The following is an 18,849-nucleotide window of genomic DNA, read 5'->3' on the forward strand; positions in this document are numbered from 1 at the left end:
TCACTGATACACTTTTCAATTAAACTGTCAAAAAAATAGAGAACTTGAAAGCAGCAATAGAGAGGCAACACAAAACACCTAAGAGAATCTTAATAAATTATGAGCCTATTTCTCATCAGAAACTCTGAAGGCCAAAAGACAGTAAGGTCGATACATTCAAAGTTCTCAAAAAACAAACAAATGAACAATAACAACAACAACAACAAAAAACCCACAAAAATACAAAAAAACACCAAGCCAAACCAACCAACCAACCAAACAAAAAAAACCCTACCAACTAAGAATTCTATATCCAGCAAAACTGTCATTCAAAAAAAGAAGGGAGAAATTCAGACATTTCCAGGTAAACTGAGGAAGGTTTTATGTATTGTTTTTAATACTAGACACTCTGTATAAGAAACACTAAAGAGAGTCCTTTAGGATTCAAATGAAAGGATGCTAGATAGGAAGGAAGCAGATGAGGAATTAAAGATCTCCAGTCACACAGTTGTGATGTTAAGCTTTGTCAGTAGAAGGTACCAGAGAGACACTAGAGTAAGAACAGACTTTTGTCTCTGGTTGTGGTATGGAATTTCTCTCAACAGACTCCTGTGGGGGCCTGTAATGCATGCCACCTCCCTCTGGGCAGCATTTATCCCAGAAGGCAGCTTCCAAATAAATCAAAGCCTTGGGAAAATCCCCAGCCTGGTTTCAGATGCTGTTTCTCTCCTTGGGTAGCTCTCCCAAACACCCCTCACTGACTTTACAGAGGGTTCCACCAGTGCAGCAGCTCTGCAAACTTCTCCATCACCCAATGGGCCTTGATTTCATCCTCTCCAATAAAGTCTAGGAAATTCATCCCTAGGTGTGTGTTGGGGGGAAAGGGGAGGCATCTTCATCCATATTTGTTCCTTCCTTGGGTGCTCTGCCTCAGACTGGAAAAGTGGCCACTTCCTATGTTTTCTCTTCCACTGCTGTTTTTGTGTTCTCTTTATCTCTTAGCAGCTAGGTCCTATTACTCCAACCACCTGTTTCTAATATTTTTTACATTAAACTTTCCCTGTTCAAAAAAAAAAAAAAGACCTTTTTTTTTTTTTTCTTTCCAGCTTTCCCTTGGGTCACTATTTGATCCTGATTGGCAGTGCTGCAAGCCCCCCTTCAATCACACGCATGCGCCCTCAGAGCCAATAACTCCTTCCCACTGTCAGCATGCACGGCCACGTGTGCCCAGCATACAGCTCTCTGCCTATGATGCACAGCACTGCATCAGGAGCCTCGCTCTAGGATAGGTGGGCTTTTCTGCATATTGTACCTCAATAAAGACGTTTAAACATAAGGAAAAAAAATAAGGTAGAGAGGCTCTGTGAGAGACTGAAAGTTTGGAGAGAAAAGTGAGCTCCCACTGGGCAGGACCAGCTGTCTCTTGCCTGGGTGGGGCATGGAGAGCTTTGGGCAGATCCCAGTGCAGAGCTGGGAGGCAGCAGAGGTTCACCAAGGTGAGCAGGATCGCAAGGCACTTTTTTTGGGAATGGATGAACACACAGAATCAGGACAGGAGGAAGAGGAATGCTCTGGCTGAGGGACACTTTTTATTTTCTTTGCTCTGTTCTAGTCAGTGAAGATTGATTGTAAGTTGAAAGTCTCGGCAGCAGTTCATATCTGCTCACCATCCAGAGACACAGATGCCTTAGTGAATGGCTGGCAGCTGCGGATGTCAGGAGTAGTGCATGCCTCATACTGCCCCTTCTGGGCAGCAGACATCCTAGTTTTAAGACCTCTTCTGCAAGGTATCCAAGTCACACTGGTGACTTAGACCCAAGTGTAAAAGACTGAGATTTTAAAAATCCATCGGTGGGAACACCAGGTCACTGGTACGTTGAAAGCACACATATGGGGGATTTCCCTTCAGAAGCAATTCCCTTCAAAAAGCAATTATAGGCACAGAACGTCACTCCCTACCCCCAAGCTTCTCCCTGGGTCTTAGGAGCCTGGCTGCTTTCTGAGCCATGCTGCTCCATGACCCCAGTGCATTCCACTTCTATGCTCCACTCACTATCTTTTCCTTCTTGTGCTCTGACAGAGTGGGATTTTCACACAAGACCATCTGAGCCTTTTTTCCTGACCCTACTCTCCAGCCTTCCCTCTAAAACACAAGCCTTCTGATGGGGTACCAGAAGTCAAATGACAGATGAGCTTTCTGCCTTGCAGTCTTTGGGCAGAAACTCCCACCAACAGTGACACAAATTGTGGCAGGAAAGGACGAGCCTAGGAAGCTAGATGAAAAACACGGATGGTCCCCCAAGGCCTTTATGTCAGCTGGCAAGAAATACAAATTCCAAGTGCTGTAAAGACCAGGGCTAGAGAAAGAAAAAGGTGGGGTGGGGGAGAGTGGACTGTTTTGCCAGTGTTTTTGAACAGTGAATAAACCAGCTGCAGAAGGCAAGGAAGGAGCCAGGAATATGAAGTGAAGGGGGTAGGGAGAGAGTGGTGGGAGCTTTCCAACCCCGAGATGTACACAGCAGTGAGATTTGGACATCCTTGGGAAATCTCAAGGCAGCGAGCCTGGTGAGTTGAGGAGTGAGCCAGGAGAGGACATTGCTTTGGTCAGAGATTGGCTCTGGGCCTCGATCAGCTGTGCTTTGTAACAATCACCACGTCAGGCCTCTCTGCAAAGGCAGGCTAACAACGGTTGCCTGGAGTTCACAAAACACGGTCTGTATCTTGCATGTCCCCCAGAAACACTGGGGGCTGCTACTAACCCGCCTGCCCAAGACTGGGCCCTTTTCTTTCCATGCACCTGGGCTGCTTCCCTGAAGGTGAGGAACCGTGGAGAACACTGCCAGGGAGAAAGCTCTTTGGTGTTCTCCAGAATGAGGAAAAGAGCAACACTGTTATTGCACAGGACTGAATAGGCTGACCAGGCATAAATATTACAGAAGCAAAGACATAACTGTTTTTCTCACTCAGGATAAACAGGGCTGGGTGACATTTTGGAGTTTGTTCTGGAGAGAACCCTGAGGTCCCCTAACTGTGGGCTATAACCTCCGTGGGGCAGGGCAGGCATAGCAGAAGGGGGCCCTCACATGTAGGGGAACCTGAGCCCTGACTCAGGGCTGTCCACAGCACCGGGGCCTCTGTGAGGTGTGATGGTACAAGAAAGGGTGGCTAGCTAGTGACCTGCCTTCTTGGCCCGATAATTTACAATAACCTTCAAGTTTCAGGGGAAAAAACAGTATCAAGTGGGGTTCTGGGGTACTGGCAAGCAGAGACTGCTTTTTCTCAGCAAGCATGCCTCCAAGTAGTGAGGGAAGCAGCACGTGTCAGAGAAGGCTATTCTGTTAGAAGCATGGAAAGGAGAATGGTGCCCAGCCCCAGGCGGCCTTCATGGAGTTCAAAGCCCCGTGTGGGGGAAGGCAAAGTGAAAACAAGTGAGCAAGGACATAAAGGCAAGTGCTATAAATTGTTGTAACACTTGTAACATGGGAAAAGGGCACTGAGAGAGAGGGTAAAGCCGGCATCCTGCCTTGTGCAAGGTGGTCGGGAAGGAGGCCTGAGAAGACATTTGCTCAGAGACTCAAGGAGGGGCACAGCAAGCTGGGGAGAGGGAAGGGATACTGAAAAAGGTCCAGAGCTTGGAGTGCTCTGAGGACAGAGAGAAGTTCTGCAGTGGGTTGAAACGGTGGCCCCTTCCCCTCCAAGATAAGCCCACCTAGAACCTTCGAATGTGACCTTAATTGGAAAAGGGGTCTTGGTAGACCCTTTTGAGGACTGAGGATCTCTTAAGTAGGAGAGATGATCATCCTGACTTGGGGTGGGTCTCAAATCCAGGGACAGGTGTCAGGAGAAGAGGAGAGAAGACCATGTGAAGACAGAGGCAAGTCTACAAAGGCAAAGCATGCCAGAGAGTGCCTGAAGCCACCAGAAGTTCAGGGAGAGGCACGGGTGGGATGAATCCTCCTTCAGGTTTGAAAAAGAATCAATCCTGCCAACACCTTGATTTCAGACTTCTGGTTTCTACAATGTAGAGAGGATAAATTGCTGTTTTAAGACACCAAGTTGTGGTAATTTATGATGGCAGCCCCAGGAAATGAATGCAGACACCATGGTTAAGAGTATGGACTTCATTCTAAGTGCAGCAGAGACTGGTGGAAAGGGCTGTAGAAGAAGAGAGAGAACTGGATTTATGCTTAAGTGGATCTCTGGTTCTGTGTGGAGAATGAATCTGGGGGGCAGGGAGTATGCGGGAAGCAGGCAAGCCAGTACAAAAGGTCTGAGAGAACAACGGAGCCTCACCACTGGGCTCTACACCAATGGACCGTGGGCAAGTTACCTAAACTCTCCACAACTCAGTTTCTAGGGCGAAGAAAGAGCTCTCATCCTGTAGGGAAGCATTCACTGAATTACTACATGTAAATGCCGAGAAGGGAACTGGCATAGTGCGTTCACCATTCTTATCACGAGAGGTTGTGGAAGAGGAGGAGAGGGGACAAGGGGACCATTCATGGACTCAGAGGCTTTGGACTGGAGCCATGTGATGGAGGGTGGTGCTATTAATGGAGAGCAGAGATGTGCACTGGGAGGAGAGATCACAGTCTGGGAAGAGTCAGGTTTGAGGCATCCAGGAGAAGACTGAGGGAAGTTGGCAGGACTGTGTCCATTGAGAGTGGGCAAGGACTTTGTTTTTGCTTGTCACTGTAAGTCTAGACCTAGCAGAGATCCTGGCCCAGAGTCAGAGCCCTGTCAAGGTGTACTGAAGGTACCATGTTGGGAAGGCATGACTGAAACGGGGCACAGGAGCCAAGAGACATGAGAACACCATCATTCTCTTTCCCGTCCTTCTACTATTGCCTGGCCCATGGGATGTGGCTGGACGACCGAGATCAGACATAAAGACTTCTCTCCAGGGATGTGTCAGGGCCCATAGCCATCTGATGTGCTGGCACCCACATACCCCTCAGTGGCCTGTTTGCAGAGGCCTGGCGAATTCTGCCATTCCTCAATGATGAGACATAGGAAGGGGTGCAAAGAGAGATAAAACTCGTGACCACCACTAGGTGGGGTGGGGGGGCATCTGATAAAAGGAATGGAAGATTTTTATAGCAACTTTGGGGTTTCTGGAACAGCTTCTGTCTTGAGGCCAGTGGGCCTGGAGGAATGGAGTAAGGACCCAGCCCATGAAATCCCACAACAGGCCTGGCTGGTGGAGGAGGGCATGTTAGTTTGGCTTTCTGAAGTAGGGGTTCTTTAAGACTGGTGAGGGCAGAAAAGAGCTGTGATGGGAACAACGGGTCCAGCCAAAGTATGGGGGAGGCCCTAGCCAAGGTCATGCCAAGCAGACAGAGTCAGGCCCTTAGGTGTGGCTAATGCGTCTACTCAGCACTGATGACATCTTACATTCTTGTAAGGGTTGTCCTCACCTCAATACAATCCAATGGTCTATCCACGGTCTCGGGGCCACAGGATCCTTCTGGGCATTTAACAGTTCTGCTATGCCCCTCCTATGACATTTCTGGGTGACACGTGATACGGAATGATGTGCTGAAGGAGACTGATCCTCTGCCAGGGTATAAGAGCTCTGGATGCAAACATGAAGCACTGGGACAGCTACAACTCTTGCAAATCGTGCCCTGCTCTGAACAAAGCCTTTCCACATAAATCACCCTCCTCTGAGCCTCACATGTGTTGGGAGTTCGGTGACAGGGCACATAGTCTCATCACTCTTATCTGTTCATGTAAGATGGAGAGGGCCATGTCCTCAATTCAGACCATGTCCTTTATAGGCATTCCCATGAATTATCCCAACTTCAGAGAGAGACAACACACGGAATAGCCAGCTACTGTAAGGAGTGGGGACTTGAAGCCTTCTCGGTTTCTGCCTCAAGACCAGCTCTTCCTGTGATACCCTGCCAGCTCCCTCTAATGGCGAAACTGAGAAGGAGCATCCTTGAGGTCACATGACCAACAAACAAGCCAGGCCCAAATCTCAGCATCCTGATTCCAAACCCAGAGCTCTCTTCTTCTTCTCCTTCTTCTTCTTCTTCTTCTTCTTCTTTTTTTTTTTTTTTTTAAGATTTTATCTTAAAATAAGGAAGAGTAAGAGAGAGAGCAAGCACAGGAGCAGGATTGATCCCAGGACCCCAGGATCACGACCTGAGCCAAAGGCAGATGCTTCACTGACTGAGCCGCCCAGGGGCCCACAGAGCTCTCTTCTCAGGACCACAGACGGAACTATTTTAACTTCCTCACAGAGCTAGGAAAAAAACTGAAGCCTCTATTAATTTATCACCATTTAGCTCAACAGGCTTTCTAACCAACTACACATCTGTGATGGTTACTTTTCTGTGTCAACTTGATTGACCTACAGGTTATTTCTGGGTATGTCTGTGAGAGGGTCTCCGGATGAGACTGGCATCTGAATCTACAGATGCAGGGATTTGGACGGCCCTCCCCAAGGGGCATCATCCAATTCCCTGAAGCCCTCAACAGAACAAAAGGCAGAAGGAGGAGAAATTCACATACACCCCTTGCGCCCTCCACCCCCACTAGGACCACCCTCTGCATCTTCTCTTGCCTTCCCACTGGGATTTACACCATCAGCTTCCCAGGTTCTCAGGCCTTCAGACCCGGATGGGATGATGCCCCCAGCTCCCCTGGGTCTCCAGCTTACAGATGGGAGATCAGGGGACCGTATGAGCCAATTTCTCATTGCAAATAATGTATATATATATATTCCTTGATTCTGTTTCTCTAGAGAATCTCAGTACATCCTCCATGCTTTTAATTAAGAAGTCATTCCTTAAAGATTAAAAACCCACCTACTATTTTTCAGGTACTCTGCTAAATACTGGAAGGAAAAGCTTTAATAAGACACAGTATGTGATGCCAATTCTTACAGCACTACTGGGGGCACGGAGAGTGCTTCTGACCTTGACTAAACTGTGAGGTCAGTTTGCTTTAATCAGCAGGTTCTCGACCTTGGCTGGCCATTGGGTTCACCTATAGAAATTTAAAACATCCAGTCCCTGGGTCCCAGCTCCACAATTTGTGTGTTGATTGCTCTGGGATAAAGTCTGGGCATCAGAATTTTTAAACAAAAGAGGGGTTTGCTACTTATTCATCAATATGACTTAACTGTGGATATAAAGCATTTCTCTTTACTCATAATTTGTAACTCATTCATTTGCAAAATTAATGTGATCCAGCTGATGGCACACGAGACATAAAGCAGACTGTTGTATGAAATATTAAAAATGGAAATCTCAGAGGAGAAGAGAAAAACCTGTGGGGAAGAAATTACTGTAATGAAGCACAAATCTAGCCCTGAGCTTTCTGGAACAAATGTGCCAAAAACAAGAGGGGTCATCATCAAGGTCAATGAAAGGAAGCCAATGAGGGGGAAAAACCCTTCCCCAAAACCAAAACAAAACAAAAAAATGTTTTCTGTCAAACAGTTCTAAGAGCACAGGTGAAAAATATCTGGATGAACAAGACAGCTAAACCCCCACATGCTTTGTGACTCATTCACAGCCAGGCAGCTCCCAGATCAGCTCACAGCCAATCTGAAGGTCAGCCATTCTTCCCAAAGGTCCACAGGCTTCCCCAGAATGACTCTGACTGAGGATGCCTGCAAAGGGAGATTGTCACCCAGCTGTCTCAGGAAAGCTTTCTACCCAGGCCCACCAGAGGAATAAGGAGCCAGCTCACCACGGGACTGCCTGCATCCATGTTCACAGCTAGAGCTCTGTCAAAGCCAAGACGCCATATGACACATGACAGCCCTGCCCCCCAGGGCCCTTGGAGGGATTTCATTTTTTTTCCCCTTAAGCTCAAATTCTCCTCAGGAGACAGACCATTCTTGGCATCAGGTGGGAAGAGCTGCGATTTGGAAACCCCAATCAGGGCCCCCTGGAGAATGCCTGGTCAAAGGGGACTTACGGGGGGTTGTCACACTTCCTCTGCCGGAAGCGGGCTCCTGTCCCACACGTCCGGCTGCACATGCTCCAAGCACCCCACGGGCTCCAGTCTCCATCCACGTGCTCCGGAATGGGCGTCTTGCTCACACACTCTCCTGCGCGGCACCACTGAAACACAGCAGGGCAGGCCCCGGCCCCCAGGGCCACTCAGCGCCAAGGAATACCACCTGCTCGCTCACCACATCACTGCAATTCCCTCCGCGTGAGAAAACACCACGCCATTCCCAGTGGCTTTTTGTAACTTACACAAAAGCAGGCCCTTTCCGGGGTAGGCATGCTTGTTAACTCTGGAGACCATCCTTCTTACTCGCCCTGACATGTATATACCTGTGGGCTTTGCACTTTGCCCTAACAGGCCATATGGAATGGGCTCCCTTGGAGTTTTCTCAATTCTCAGAGAAAGGATTAATTCACAGGGCTCATGAAGAGACCCGAGCTTAGGCAAACTTCACTTCACGTGAGCTCCTCGTCTCTCTGGAAGGCTGTGCTTCCTGGCTCCGTGGTTTTGCACTCCAAGGTTGGGTTTGGTGCTTAAGAGAGGACACTGACAGCTCCACAGGAGTGAACCCTGGCTCCAAGAATAAGAGAAAGCCACTCCTCTACAATGGAATTGCCCAGCATGCCTGGCACTTCTGGGCCACAAGAGGTGATTTAGTGGTTTCCCATCATGGCATCTGGTTCACTCCTTGCAGTTAGGACTAAAGAAAAATCTGTGGCTGCGGGCCCTGAACACCCCTCCTCTCCAACACCAGTCTCTCCTGTTAATGAACATCAGGCCTGGGGCTCGCTCTCGAGTCTAGCCTAGCTAGACTCAGCTAACACTGTGCTCATTGAACTCATTTTGGGATAGCCTTTTGTGTATGACCAGCGATCCTGTTTTCCCATGTATGATTTGTTGATGTAAAAGGTTTTGTTTTTGTTTTTTAAGGAAATTCACTTGTGTGACAACAAGAGTCAATTTAATAAAAATATTAAGCAATTCTTGTATCTTATCAGAAAAAAAGAAGAGAGGTGATAGAAGTGTCCCTCTTTGCCCAGAGTAGGCTCCATGGCCCTTTCTGGGGCAGCCCAGGGGGAGTGTAGATCACGAATATGGTGTGGAGACTTAATCTTGCCCAATGCCCAGGAGACGGGGGCCAGGGGAGGGCCATGGGAGGTGGGGGTTACCTTGTCTGCCCCACACTCGGTGCCGTCCAGAGGAGGGTCCAGCTTGGTCTTGCAGGACGTATCTCCTTCCACCAGGCACCACAGTCCAGCACACATCAGATGCTGCTGACAAGGGAAGGAACACAACTGCCTAGAATGCCATAAACAGGTCACTCCTGGGGTTGGAAGGTGGGGCCCAATGACTGGTTTGGATTTGGAATTTGAAATATGAAGGGAAGAAGGAGGGTCATGAATTTGGATATAAAAGTGCATCATTCAACTGGTTCATTTTAATTCCACAAAATTCTGTGCATTGACTCCTAGGAGGGACTTGTCGGTTCAGCAATTTCTGCATTAGCTACTGAGGGGGTGTCCAATGCAGGGTGCAGGCTGGGCGCCATTAACACATACCTTTGGTTTAAATGTAGGAAGATGGGAGGCAGATACCCATGGGTCAGACAGAGTGCACGGGAAAAGAATCTCCCTGGCCTCGCTTCCTCAGGGAGGGCCTGCTAGAAGAGGCACCTCTGTTGCTGAGGCTGGAGGGGCCCTTACACAGGCCTAAAAGCCAGAGCCCAAAGACCAATAAGGGGCTCAAAGACCCCAAGGGGTTAAAGAAGGTTTTCCACTCTCCCTGTGGCCACCCATTTTCTAGTTCAGCTGACTTATGCATAATTTCTTACAGTTATTTCACCTAAGGAATTTCTTAACATGCACAAATATACAATTAAAATAATTCTCCCTCAACAAGGCCAGGCATTTAAAAACAGACTCCCGTTTGTGTTAATAGAAAACCTGCACGTTGACCAAGTGTTCAGGATGGAACCACTTATGAAAAGAACTGGAGCAGACATGGCTAGCATACTCCCTGGCTGCCTCAGTCTCCCTTGTAGGACTCAGAGCATACTCAGTGTCTGTACACACCAGCTGCCGCTTCTCTAGTCTCTCTGCCAGAGGCCATCCTCTGACCTTGGAGTGACCCTGGACCACAGGAATGGGAGCTGGACAGCCCATCTCCCCTGGTGGGACGGCTCCAAGGCAAGCTCCTCACTTCTCTCAGAGGGTCCTGGTGGGATGGCCCCACTGTCCCTGCGGTCGCCTGCCCTTCAGTGCACTTTGGTCTCTCCACCCTCCTCTCCCACGTTCCTGCCCCCTCACAGTGCTTCCTGGGATCACTTCCCAGATAAACTACTTGCACCCAAATCCTCGCCTCGTGGTCTGAAAATTAAGAACAGATGTACTGAAGGCTCTTTTAAAGAAGCAGTGTTTCCAGGATGCCAAGCCCAATCATGGGGAAGAGGCCTAGGCTGGAGCAAGGAAGACCTCACCCTCTGGGGCGTGGCCAGGGCACCTGTGGGTGCATTTTGGGCTGGGTGAGGGTCAAGAGTCCTTGCTCAGGACAGTCACAGTGGAGCTTGCAAAGCGTGTGCCTTGCTTCGTGCAGAGGGCTGCCTTTCCAATACTCTCAAACATCTGCACAGAATAGATGTACACCGTGCTGTCTCAAGTCAGAAAGTATTTGGAAGCTGAAGAGACAAAAAGAGAAAAAGGGAAGGAAAGCAGAGCTGGAGGGGCTTTGACAAAGAGCTCAAAAGCCCATAGCACTTCTTCATTTCTCAAGAATGTCAAAGCTGCTCTGGGCTTTTAAAGAAGTTGATGATTCAAGTGGAACGGTGCACATTTGAGGTCAGGAAAGCCCCTGCGTTCCCATTACTGCTCACCTCTCCATGGAATGGTAAAAAGATGAGAACCCCGAGCACACTACCAGCTGGTCCCATAAAGACAGACTGCACCTCATTAAATGTTTGATTCCATGCACCTTGACCCCAGAGCTCTTCAAGAGTATGGTGTCAGTGTGCAGACACGTGTTCATGAGACAGGTAATTTATGGGGGAGGAGTGCTTGGGATTAGGAGACGCACCTGCCCCATCGGGAGGGAGAGGAAGAAGGCAGTGTGAACTGTTAGGCACTTTATAGACAGCACGTTCCCATAAAACCTTTCTAATCATCAGAGAAAAGGAGATGAGGTCCGGCAAAGCTTTCTTACGTAGAACACAAAAAGTACTAACCGTAAAGGGAAAAAATTAATGACTCGTACTATATTAAAATGAAGAACTTCCGTTTATCAAAAGACAACTGTAAGAAAGTGGGAGAGGGCATTTGTAATACATGGGAGAGATAACTGTAATGCATGGAACCAACAAAGGATTTGTATCTAGAATACACGTAAAAAACACAAACCAAAAGCCCCCGTGGACAATTAAAACGGTGCAGCAGAAAAATGGGCAAAAAACTTAGACACTTCACAAATGAAGACATTTAAATGTAAGAAAGGCCAATAAACATATGAACAGGCGCTCAGTTTCATCAGCCATCAGGGAAAGGCTAATTAAAACCACCAGTCCTTACCTCTACACACCCACCAGAATGACTCAACAGCAGAGACAGAGAATACAAAGTGTTGGGAAGGATGTGATGTGATAAGAACGTTCTTAAATTAATGCCGAGCTTCTAACTTGGTCCAACAACTCTAAGAAACTCTTTGACAGTACTTACTAAAGCTGAAGACAAGCACATACTAATATTCAACAGTGCCACTCCTAGGTATGCACTGGGCAGAAACGTGTATCTATGTTCACCAAAAACATTTTGTCAAGAAGGTTCCTAGCAACAATCTTTGTATTTGTCCCAAAGTTAGAAACTGCCCAAGTGGCCATCAACAGAGGAATATGGTCTATGAGAACAATGGAATACGGCATGATCCCATTTATATGGGAAAATGGTGGTGCTGGGAGTCAGAACAGTGGTTACTTTTCTGTTTAGTCTCAAAACGAAGACAAGGGGATTGAGCAGAGAAGGCAACTTTAGAGTGGCAGCCTCTGACCCCAACTCAGCCATCAGCATTGCCCTGTGTGTCCAAGCTAAGCAGCTGCCCTTCTGTGATTCATTTTCAATACTGGAAAAACAGTATGGACAGCATGAATGCTTGTTACTGTGATGCCTTTTAGAGAGCTGGCATTCGTGTTGTGCTTTCCAAATGACAAAGTATTCTGACATGTGTCTGAGGCTCACAACAGCTGTGAGAGGCAGGCAGGGCAGGGCTTTCTCTATTCTTTCCATTTTTCCAAAGAAGAGGTGCATATTTGTAGAGGTCAAGGGCCTGAGCTGGGTCAGCAGTACTGGACTGGGAGTTCATTGATCAAGGTTCATATCTTGGTTCTCAGCCTGTGTAGTGCCTCCACAGATGTGTTCACTCTCTAAAAACTAATCAAGCTCTAAATGAAACATGCGTTTTTATGCAAGCACAGTATACTATTTATAGTAAAACTATTTAGAGAGAGGGAAGATAAGGAGAGAAATGCATGCTTAAACTGGTAAGGGAAGATTCTCTGGACCCAACCTATCACCAGGCAGAAGTAGGAAAATCAGGGCTTCATAAGGAAATAACAAGGAGAGACCCTACATGTAGGAAGCCATTCCTCACAGCAGGAGACAGAGTGTACAGTGGGCAGTCTTGCAACTGCTGGTCTCTTTAGGTCAGAACCCACATTCCTCTCATAAGAAAAATCCCTGTTAGCCTGGAAATAACTCTGACAATCTCCAAAATGAATATCCTATCAATCGCTGGTCCAAGAAACTCAGATGTGAGCAATAGTCAAAAACAACCAGTACAGGGTTTACACAAATTAGTACAAATAAAAAGGGAGAAGAAAGCATGTGAAGAATACTCACCAGATAATATGATCATCATATGGCTAAAAAGAATCTCCAAACCTATATGCATTATTTTTTTAAAAAACCATAGTAATTTTTTTTACTTGCAAACAGCAAATATATAAGAACTCAGGAAAAAGATAGTTATGTCAAAGGAGATAAATTATCAACCATCAGAACTGGGCCAAGGAAGGAAAGAAAGAATAAAATCAGATGGCCAATGAGGACAACACTGAAAGCAGCAGAAGAAGAGAGATACCACTGAACACAGAGAGGCACATGGAGTTAATGACTGAGAAAAAGTTAATGTAATAAAATGAATAAACAACTGAAACAGATTTGGCAAAAATGACCAACATGGAAGACACGTCAAGGATATGCGACATAAAGCAATTTTGTGGGAGGCAAGGAGGATGAGCTCTATTTTTTCCAATGAGGAGACAGATATTTGTGGAGGTCAAGGGCCCTAGCTGGGGCTGAAGCACAGGACTCCTAAAGAGAACTAAGGTGAAGGAACAGAAAAGGTATCTGAAAAGAAATTCAAGATCCTATCCTGAAATGAAAGAAGGTCTCAGTTTCAGACTGAAAAGCAAAGTCCCATTCCAGGAAAACAGGGCAAAGAATAATGAGCACGGAGGCATGTCCTGATAAAAGTTACCAGGTTTCAGAGATAGAGCCCAAAATATTTTAGGCAGCCAGACAAAAAGATCAAGTCCCTGACAATGGGAAAAGACAGCAGATTTCCCCACAGCAGCACTCACGGCCAGATGGCAGTGGAGCCACGCTTAGAAGGATACAAGGAAAGAAAGTGTAACCTGAGCAATTTCTAGCAACTAAAGTGTTGCTCAAGTATTTAGGTAACAGAAAATTAATTTTTTAAAGATTTTATCTATTTATTTGAGACAGAGAGAGAGAGAATGAGCATGCACACAAGCAGGGAGGAGAGGGAGAAGCAGACTCTCCAGAGCAGGGAGCCCGATGTGGGCCTCGATCCCAGGACCCTGAGGATCATGACGTAAGCTGAAGGCAGATGCTTAACTGACTGGGTGCCCCAGAAAATTATTTTCAAACCTATAACTAGCTGATTGCTTTTTTTGAGAAAATACTAGAAGATAAAGTCCAGTCAGCAGAGAAATGAATGCAAAACATAGAAGTGACTAGAAGTGAGCACCCATCAAAGCACTGATTGAAATGTGGGGACTGAAATTAGAGAACAGAATGCAGAGTATATAAACTTGGGTGAGGTAGAAATGATACAGATATAAGAACAGGCTAGAAAAGAAGGTGCAGTAGCGTGGGGGAGCATAAGAGACTGTCCATATATATCAGTTTCTTTATCACGTCTAGCAGGGGGAGGAATAAAATATAACACATGTAAAGATATCAGAGCTTTTAAAAGGAAAATATGAATCACTAAGACAAATAATTGAATTAGGGTGTTGAAAGAATGGAGAGAAGGAGATTAAAGGTGGAAATGCATTTATTTTATCATGCCCATGGAATTAGGGTATAGCACAAACACTAAAGAGAGGTTTGCCTATGACACCTTTTGCTTCTAGCAAATATCAGAATAGATAAGTCTGTGGAAGGCAATACTATTCTTCCATTCCAAAAAGAGCTAGGTATTTTGGGGGGGGGGGCTAAGTATTTTTTTAATGACATTTTATTAAAGATTTTATTACACCCAATGTGGGGCTCAAACTTACAACCCCAAAACCAAGAGTCTCATGCTCTTAACAACTGAGCCAGCCAGATGCCCCTAAAATGTCATTCTTACTGCTGAGCTGACCAAAGTAAAGGAAATATTCAAGAAAACCAATACAAAACACACACATAGCTATACTTGTATATTTTTACAACATAGTTCAATCTGTAGTCAGCACATACAAGGAGGGCTGGCAATGATCAACATTCCAGTTGGGAGAGTAAGTCTGGAATCTGAAAGAGTGTTTACCAGTTCTAGAAGGATTGGTGGCACCCTAGCTTTTTGAGACAAATATAAAGTCTCTCTGAGGAAAAGCAACCACCATTCAGGCTCTCAAAATTCCCCAGTGATTTTCAATAAAAGCAAACTCACAAGGAAACATGGCAACATAAAATGACAGCTGGCAGAAGCAACCAACAAAAGATTTAAACTTCCAAGGTATTTAGATGATAGAACAATCAGATACAGAATATATAGTAACTATCTAGGAGTACCTGGGTGGCTCAATCAGTTAAGTGCCCTGCTCTTGATTTTGGCTCAGGTCACTGTCTCGGGTTTGTGAGACAGAACTCTGCACTGGGTGTGGAGCCTGCTTAAGATTCTCTCTCTCCCTCTCCCTTTCCGCCTGCCCACCCTCTCCCTCTCCAGAAAAAAATCATTATAATAATTATCTATAAAATTTTTAAAGAAATAGAAGATAACATCGCATATGCAAGCCAGTCATGAGATACGATTGAATATGATCAGGCAAATCTGAAAAAAGAAACTAGAAAGAACTTTTATTATGAGACATTCAAGGATAATTGTTGAAGGAAAGCAGTGGATTCTGACATCACTGAAGGAGAGAATTCATGACTGGAAAATAGATTTGAAGAAATTATAAAGAAGAGAAAATAAATTGGAAAAATATCTTTAAAAAACTGGGTTAGGAGATAACAAGGAGGAAAATACTGATGTCTGTGTCTACTTAAAGTCCCAGAAGGAGAACAGAAAGAATGGAAGAAAGGCAGTATTTGAGAAGATAAATAGCTAACAAAGAATATTTACTGTGTAAAATAGTGAGTCTCCCCACTTAGCAGGGGCAGTCTTCTAAAATGTATCTCCTCCTACTCATGCTTTTGTGGAACACCCTTCCCTTGTAACATCTGATGAAAGTACTGGCTGGCTTTGCAACCATTGAAAACAGCAAAAATCATATGATGTCATTTAAAGCAACTCTTCAGCCAATGGGAAAGTCAAAACCAAAGTTGCGAATTATGAAGAAAATAATGAAGATGAAAATGCTAGATATCGTGACATGTGAAAGAAGAGTCTCAAATACTCAAACAAGGAAGAAAATAAATTGTCTACTTCAAAATGTATGAAAGGGGAACAACATAAATTTCTAAGAAAACAATAAATTAACAAAGATAAAAGTAGAAATTTATTATTTAGCAAACAGAAAAAACATAGACAAATATGAGTTGGCTCTCTGGGGGAAAAATGAACTGGATAAACCACTTGCTAACCTATTCAAGAAAAAGGGAAGAAAGCATGAATAATAAGACAGAAAGAAAGGAGAAAGAAAAAAAGAAAAAAGATGGACAGAAGGAAAGAAAGAAGATAACCAGAATGTAAAGAAAATTTTGTATATGTAGAGATATATATGCACGTAAATTTTAAATAATAATCAGTGATCACTGAGCTCTATTATAAGTACATAAACTTGAGATGAAATGATTTCCTTACAGTGTATAAATTAATAGAGCTATTGTTCAGAATAGACTAAAAACGCATACAGACTAGCTGATATAGAAGACCTGTGTGGGGGGACGCCTGGGTGGCTCAGTTGGTTGGACGACTGCCTTCGGCTCAGGTCATGATCCTGGAGTCCTGGGATCGAGTCCCGCATCAGGCTCCCAGCTCCACGGGGAGTCTGCTTCTCCCTCTGACCTTCTCCTCGCTCATGCTCTCTCTCACTGTCTCTCTCTCAAATAAATAAATAAATAAATAAAATCTTAAAAAAAAAAAAAAAAAGACCTGTGTGGGGAGCGGGGGGAAGACGACCTATGGAAGTTGGTCAATGAGCTACCCTTCCTGAAAACCTTTGGCCCACATGGTTTCTTAGCAGTATTTTTCATAAGGAGGTTCTATGTAATCTTTCAGAAACAGATAACACCAATGCATTCAAACTGTTTAAAAACTTTTAAAGGGGGGGGAAATGTTTTCCTTATTCTTTGTATTAATTCATATCACACTGAAACCAAACTGGATAAGATAAGCACAGGAAAAGAAAAAAAAAAAGTTAATACCAAACTCATTTATGAACACTGTGGCGAAAATCCTGAATAAAGTTTACTTATATAGTAAAGCATGGTACCATGTCCAAGTAAGGTTTACTCCACGAATCTGAAGATGGGTCAGTATTAGAAAACTTGCTAATATAATTTGCCACATTAATAATTCAAAGAGAACTCATCCAGTTCTCTCCATGGATACTTAGAAGACATTTAATAAAATTTAATCACAACCTCTTATTAAAATTCTTAACAATACACACAAATGGATACTTCATTTGATAAATATTTATCTCATGGGGAGACATCAGAAGCATTCTCATTAAAATTGAGAAGAAGAATGCCTATTACCAGACTGCTATTATTTTAGATGAAAGAAAGAATTAGGGGCTAATATGGGATTATATAACTAAAAAACCCAAAATATTCAAGCAAAGACCTATTATAACTTCTAAGAGAATTCAAATTAAAATATGAAAATTAAAATATGGTAATCAAAGCTATTTATAAATAGCAACTACAACCAATTTTATAGGTATAATGGAATGAAAGATCATATTCATATAGGACAAAATATTCTATAGGGATAAATAAAGAAACTTGTAAAACATAAATAAAGAAAAATTTTAAATTGCCCTGAGTGAAGGAGGGAAGATGTCTTGAATGGATATAAAGAAACACTATGTAGGAAGACTTAAAAGTATAAAGGCATACATTTTTCACTAAGTAAGACTCTAAAATAATATAATTGAATTTAAAATACCAACTCAAGTTAGACTTAAACAAGCAGATTCCGAAGACCATATGAAAAATAAACAGGAAAAGAATAGCCAGTAAGACTGTGAAAAGGCATCTGGTTAGTGTATTAAAATATTTTATAAAGCTACAGTCATGTAAGTATTAAGAGGTACATGATTAAATCAGTGGAACAGACTGGCAAAATCCAGAAATATATTTTTAAAATAAGATATAAAGAATATAATATATTATAAAAATAGCATTTCAAATTTATGGGGAGAAATGAATTATTTAATAAATGCTATGTAGCCACCTGAGGGGCCATCTGGAAACAAAGTAAAGTTGGATCCCTTACCTCACACCTTACACTAAAATAAATGACTGCTGTATTAAGGGTTTGTTTTTTTTTTTTAAAGATTTTATTTATTTATTTATTTATTTGACAGAGAGAGAGAGAGGGAACACAAGCAGGGGACTATGAGAGGGAAGCAGGCTTCCTGATGAGCAGGGAGCCCGACTCGGGGCTCGATCCCTCAGACGCTGGGATCATGACCTGAGCCGAAGGCAGACACTTAATGACTGAGCCACCCAGGCACCCCTGTATTAAGGATTTAAACATAAAAATGAAACCATAAAAATGCTAGAAGATATCACATGAATTAAATTTATTTACAGTTTAGGAGTAGGAAAGACCTTCCCAAGCATGACATGAAATTCAGAAGCCTTATAAAATAAATACTGATATATTTGACTTTACAAACATACACACATGCACACACACACATTCCTGCTTGACATAAATGATTAAAAAAAGCAAACAAACTGCAAAAAAATTGTAATTCATATTTCAGCTAAAGGGCCAATTTCCTTAAAAATAAAATCTCTTAACAAATCACTAAAAAAAGACCAATAATCCAAAAGATTTTAAAAGACAGTCCAAAGAAAAAAGAACACAACTGGCTTCTTAATATGTGAAAAAATGCTCAAAGTCATTAATAAGAGAAATGCCATTCAACCTGCAATAGACACATTTCCTAAATGCTCAGACTGGCAAGGACCAGAGAGGCTGAGTAAAGACATGGAGAGATAGGAAATTTCTTATGTTGTTTATGGGAGCGTAAACAGATAAGCTTCTTCAGAGATCAATCTGACAATATCTATCAAGAACTGAGGCACGTACCTAATTTCATCTCAAGTTCAATGACAGGCAAAATTAATCTGTAGGTTCAGAAAGAAAGAGTGATTATTGCTGGCAGTGAGTGAATAGAAGGGGTCTGAAGCTTCTGGAATTGCAGAGATGCTATAGTTCTGATGTGCA

At 43.9% G+C, this 18,849-nt stretch overlaps 1 protein-coding gene across 6 annotated transcripts in view; it reads right to left on the bottom strand.

Annotated features, from left to right (window-relative positions):
• ADAMTS17 (ADAM metallopeptidase with thrombospondin type 1 motif 17) overlaps positions 1-18,849 on the bottom strand; it is a 327,760-nt gene that overhangs the window by 124,345 nt on the left and 184,566 nt on the right. For 3 of the 6 annotated variants that reach the window (XM_059180153.1, XM_059180151.1, XM_059180149.1), the window contains exons 11-12: positions 9,120-9,221; positions 7,915-8,060 (exon numbers count right to left, since the gene is read on the bottom strand). In XM_059180153.1, coding sequence (XP_059036136.1) covers positions 7,915-8,060; positions 9,120-9,221 — 248 coding nt within the window. Of the gene's footprint in view, positions 1-7,914; positions 8,061-9,119; positions 9,225-18,849 lie in introns of all 6 variants that reach the window. The other 3 variants (XM_059180152.1, XM_059180150.1, XM_059180148.1) reach the window with 1 other exon arrangement.

This window comes from Mustela lutreola, chromosome 7 (assembly GCF_030435805.1).
Source record: "Mustela lutreola isolate mMusLut2 chromosome 7, mMusLut2.pri, whole genome shotgun sequence".
Classification (NCBI taxonomy): Eukaryota; Metazoa; Chordata; class Mammalia; order Carnivora; family Mustelidae; genus Mustela; species Mustela lutreola.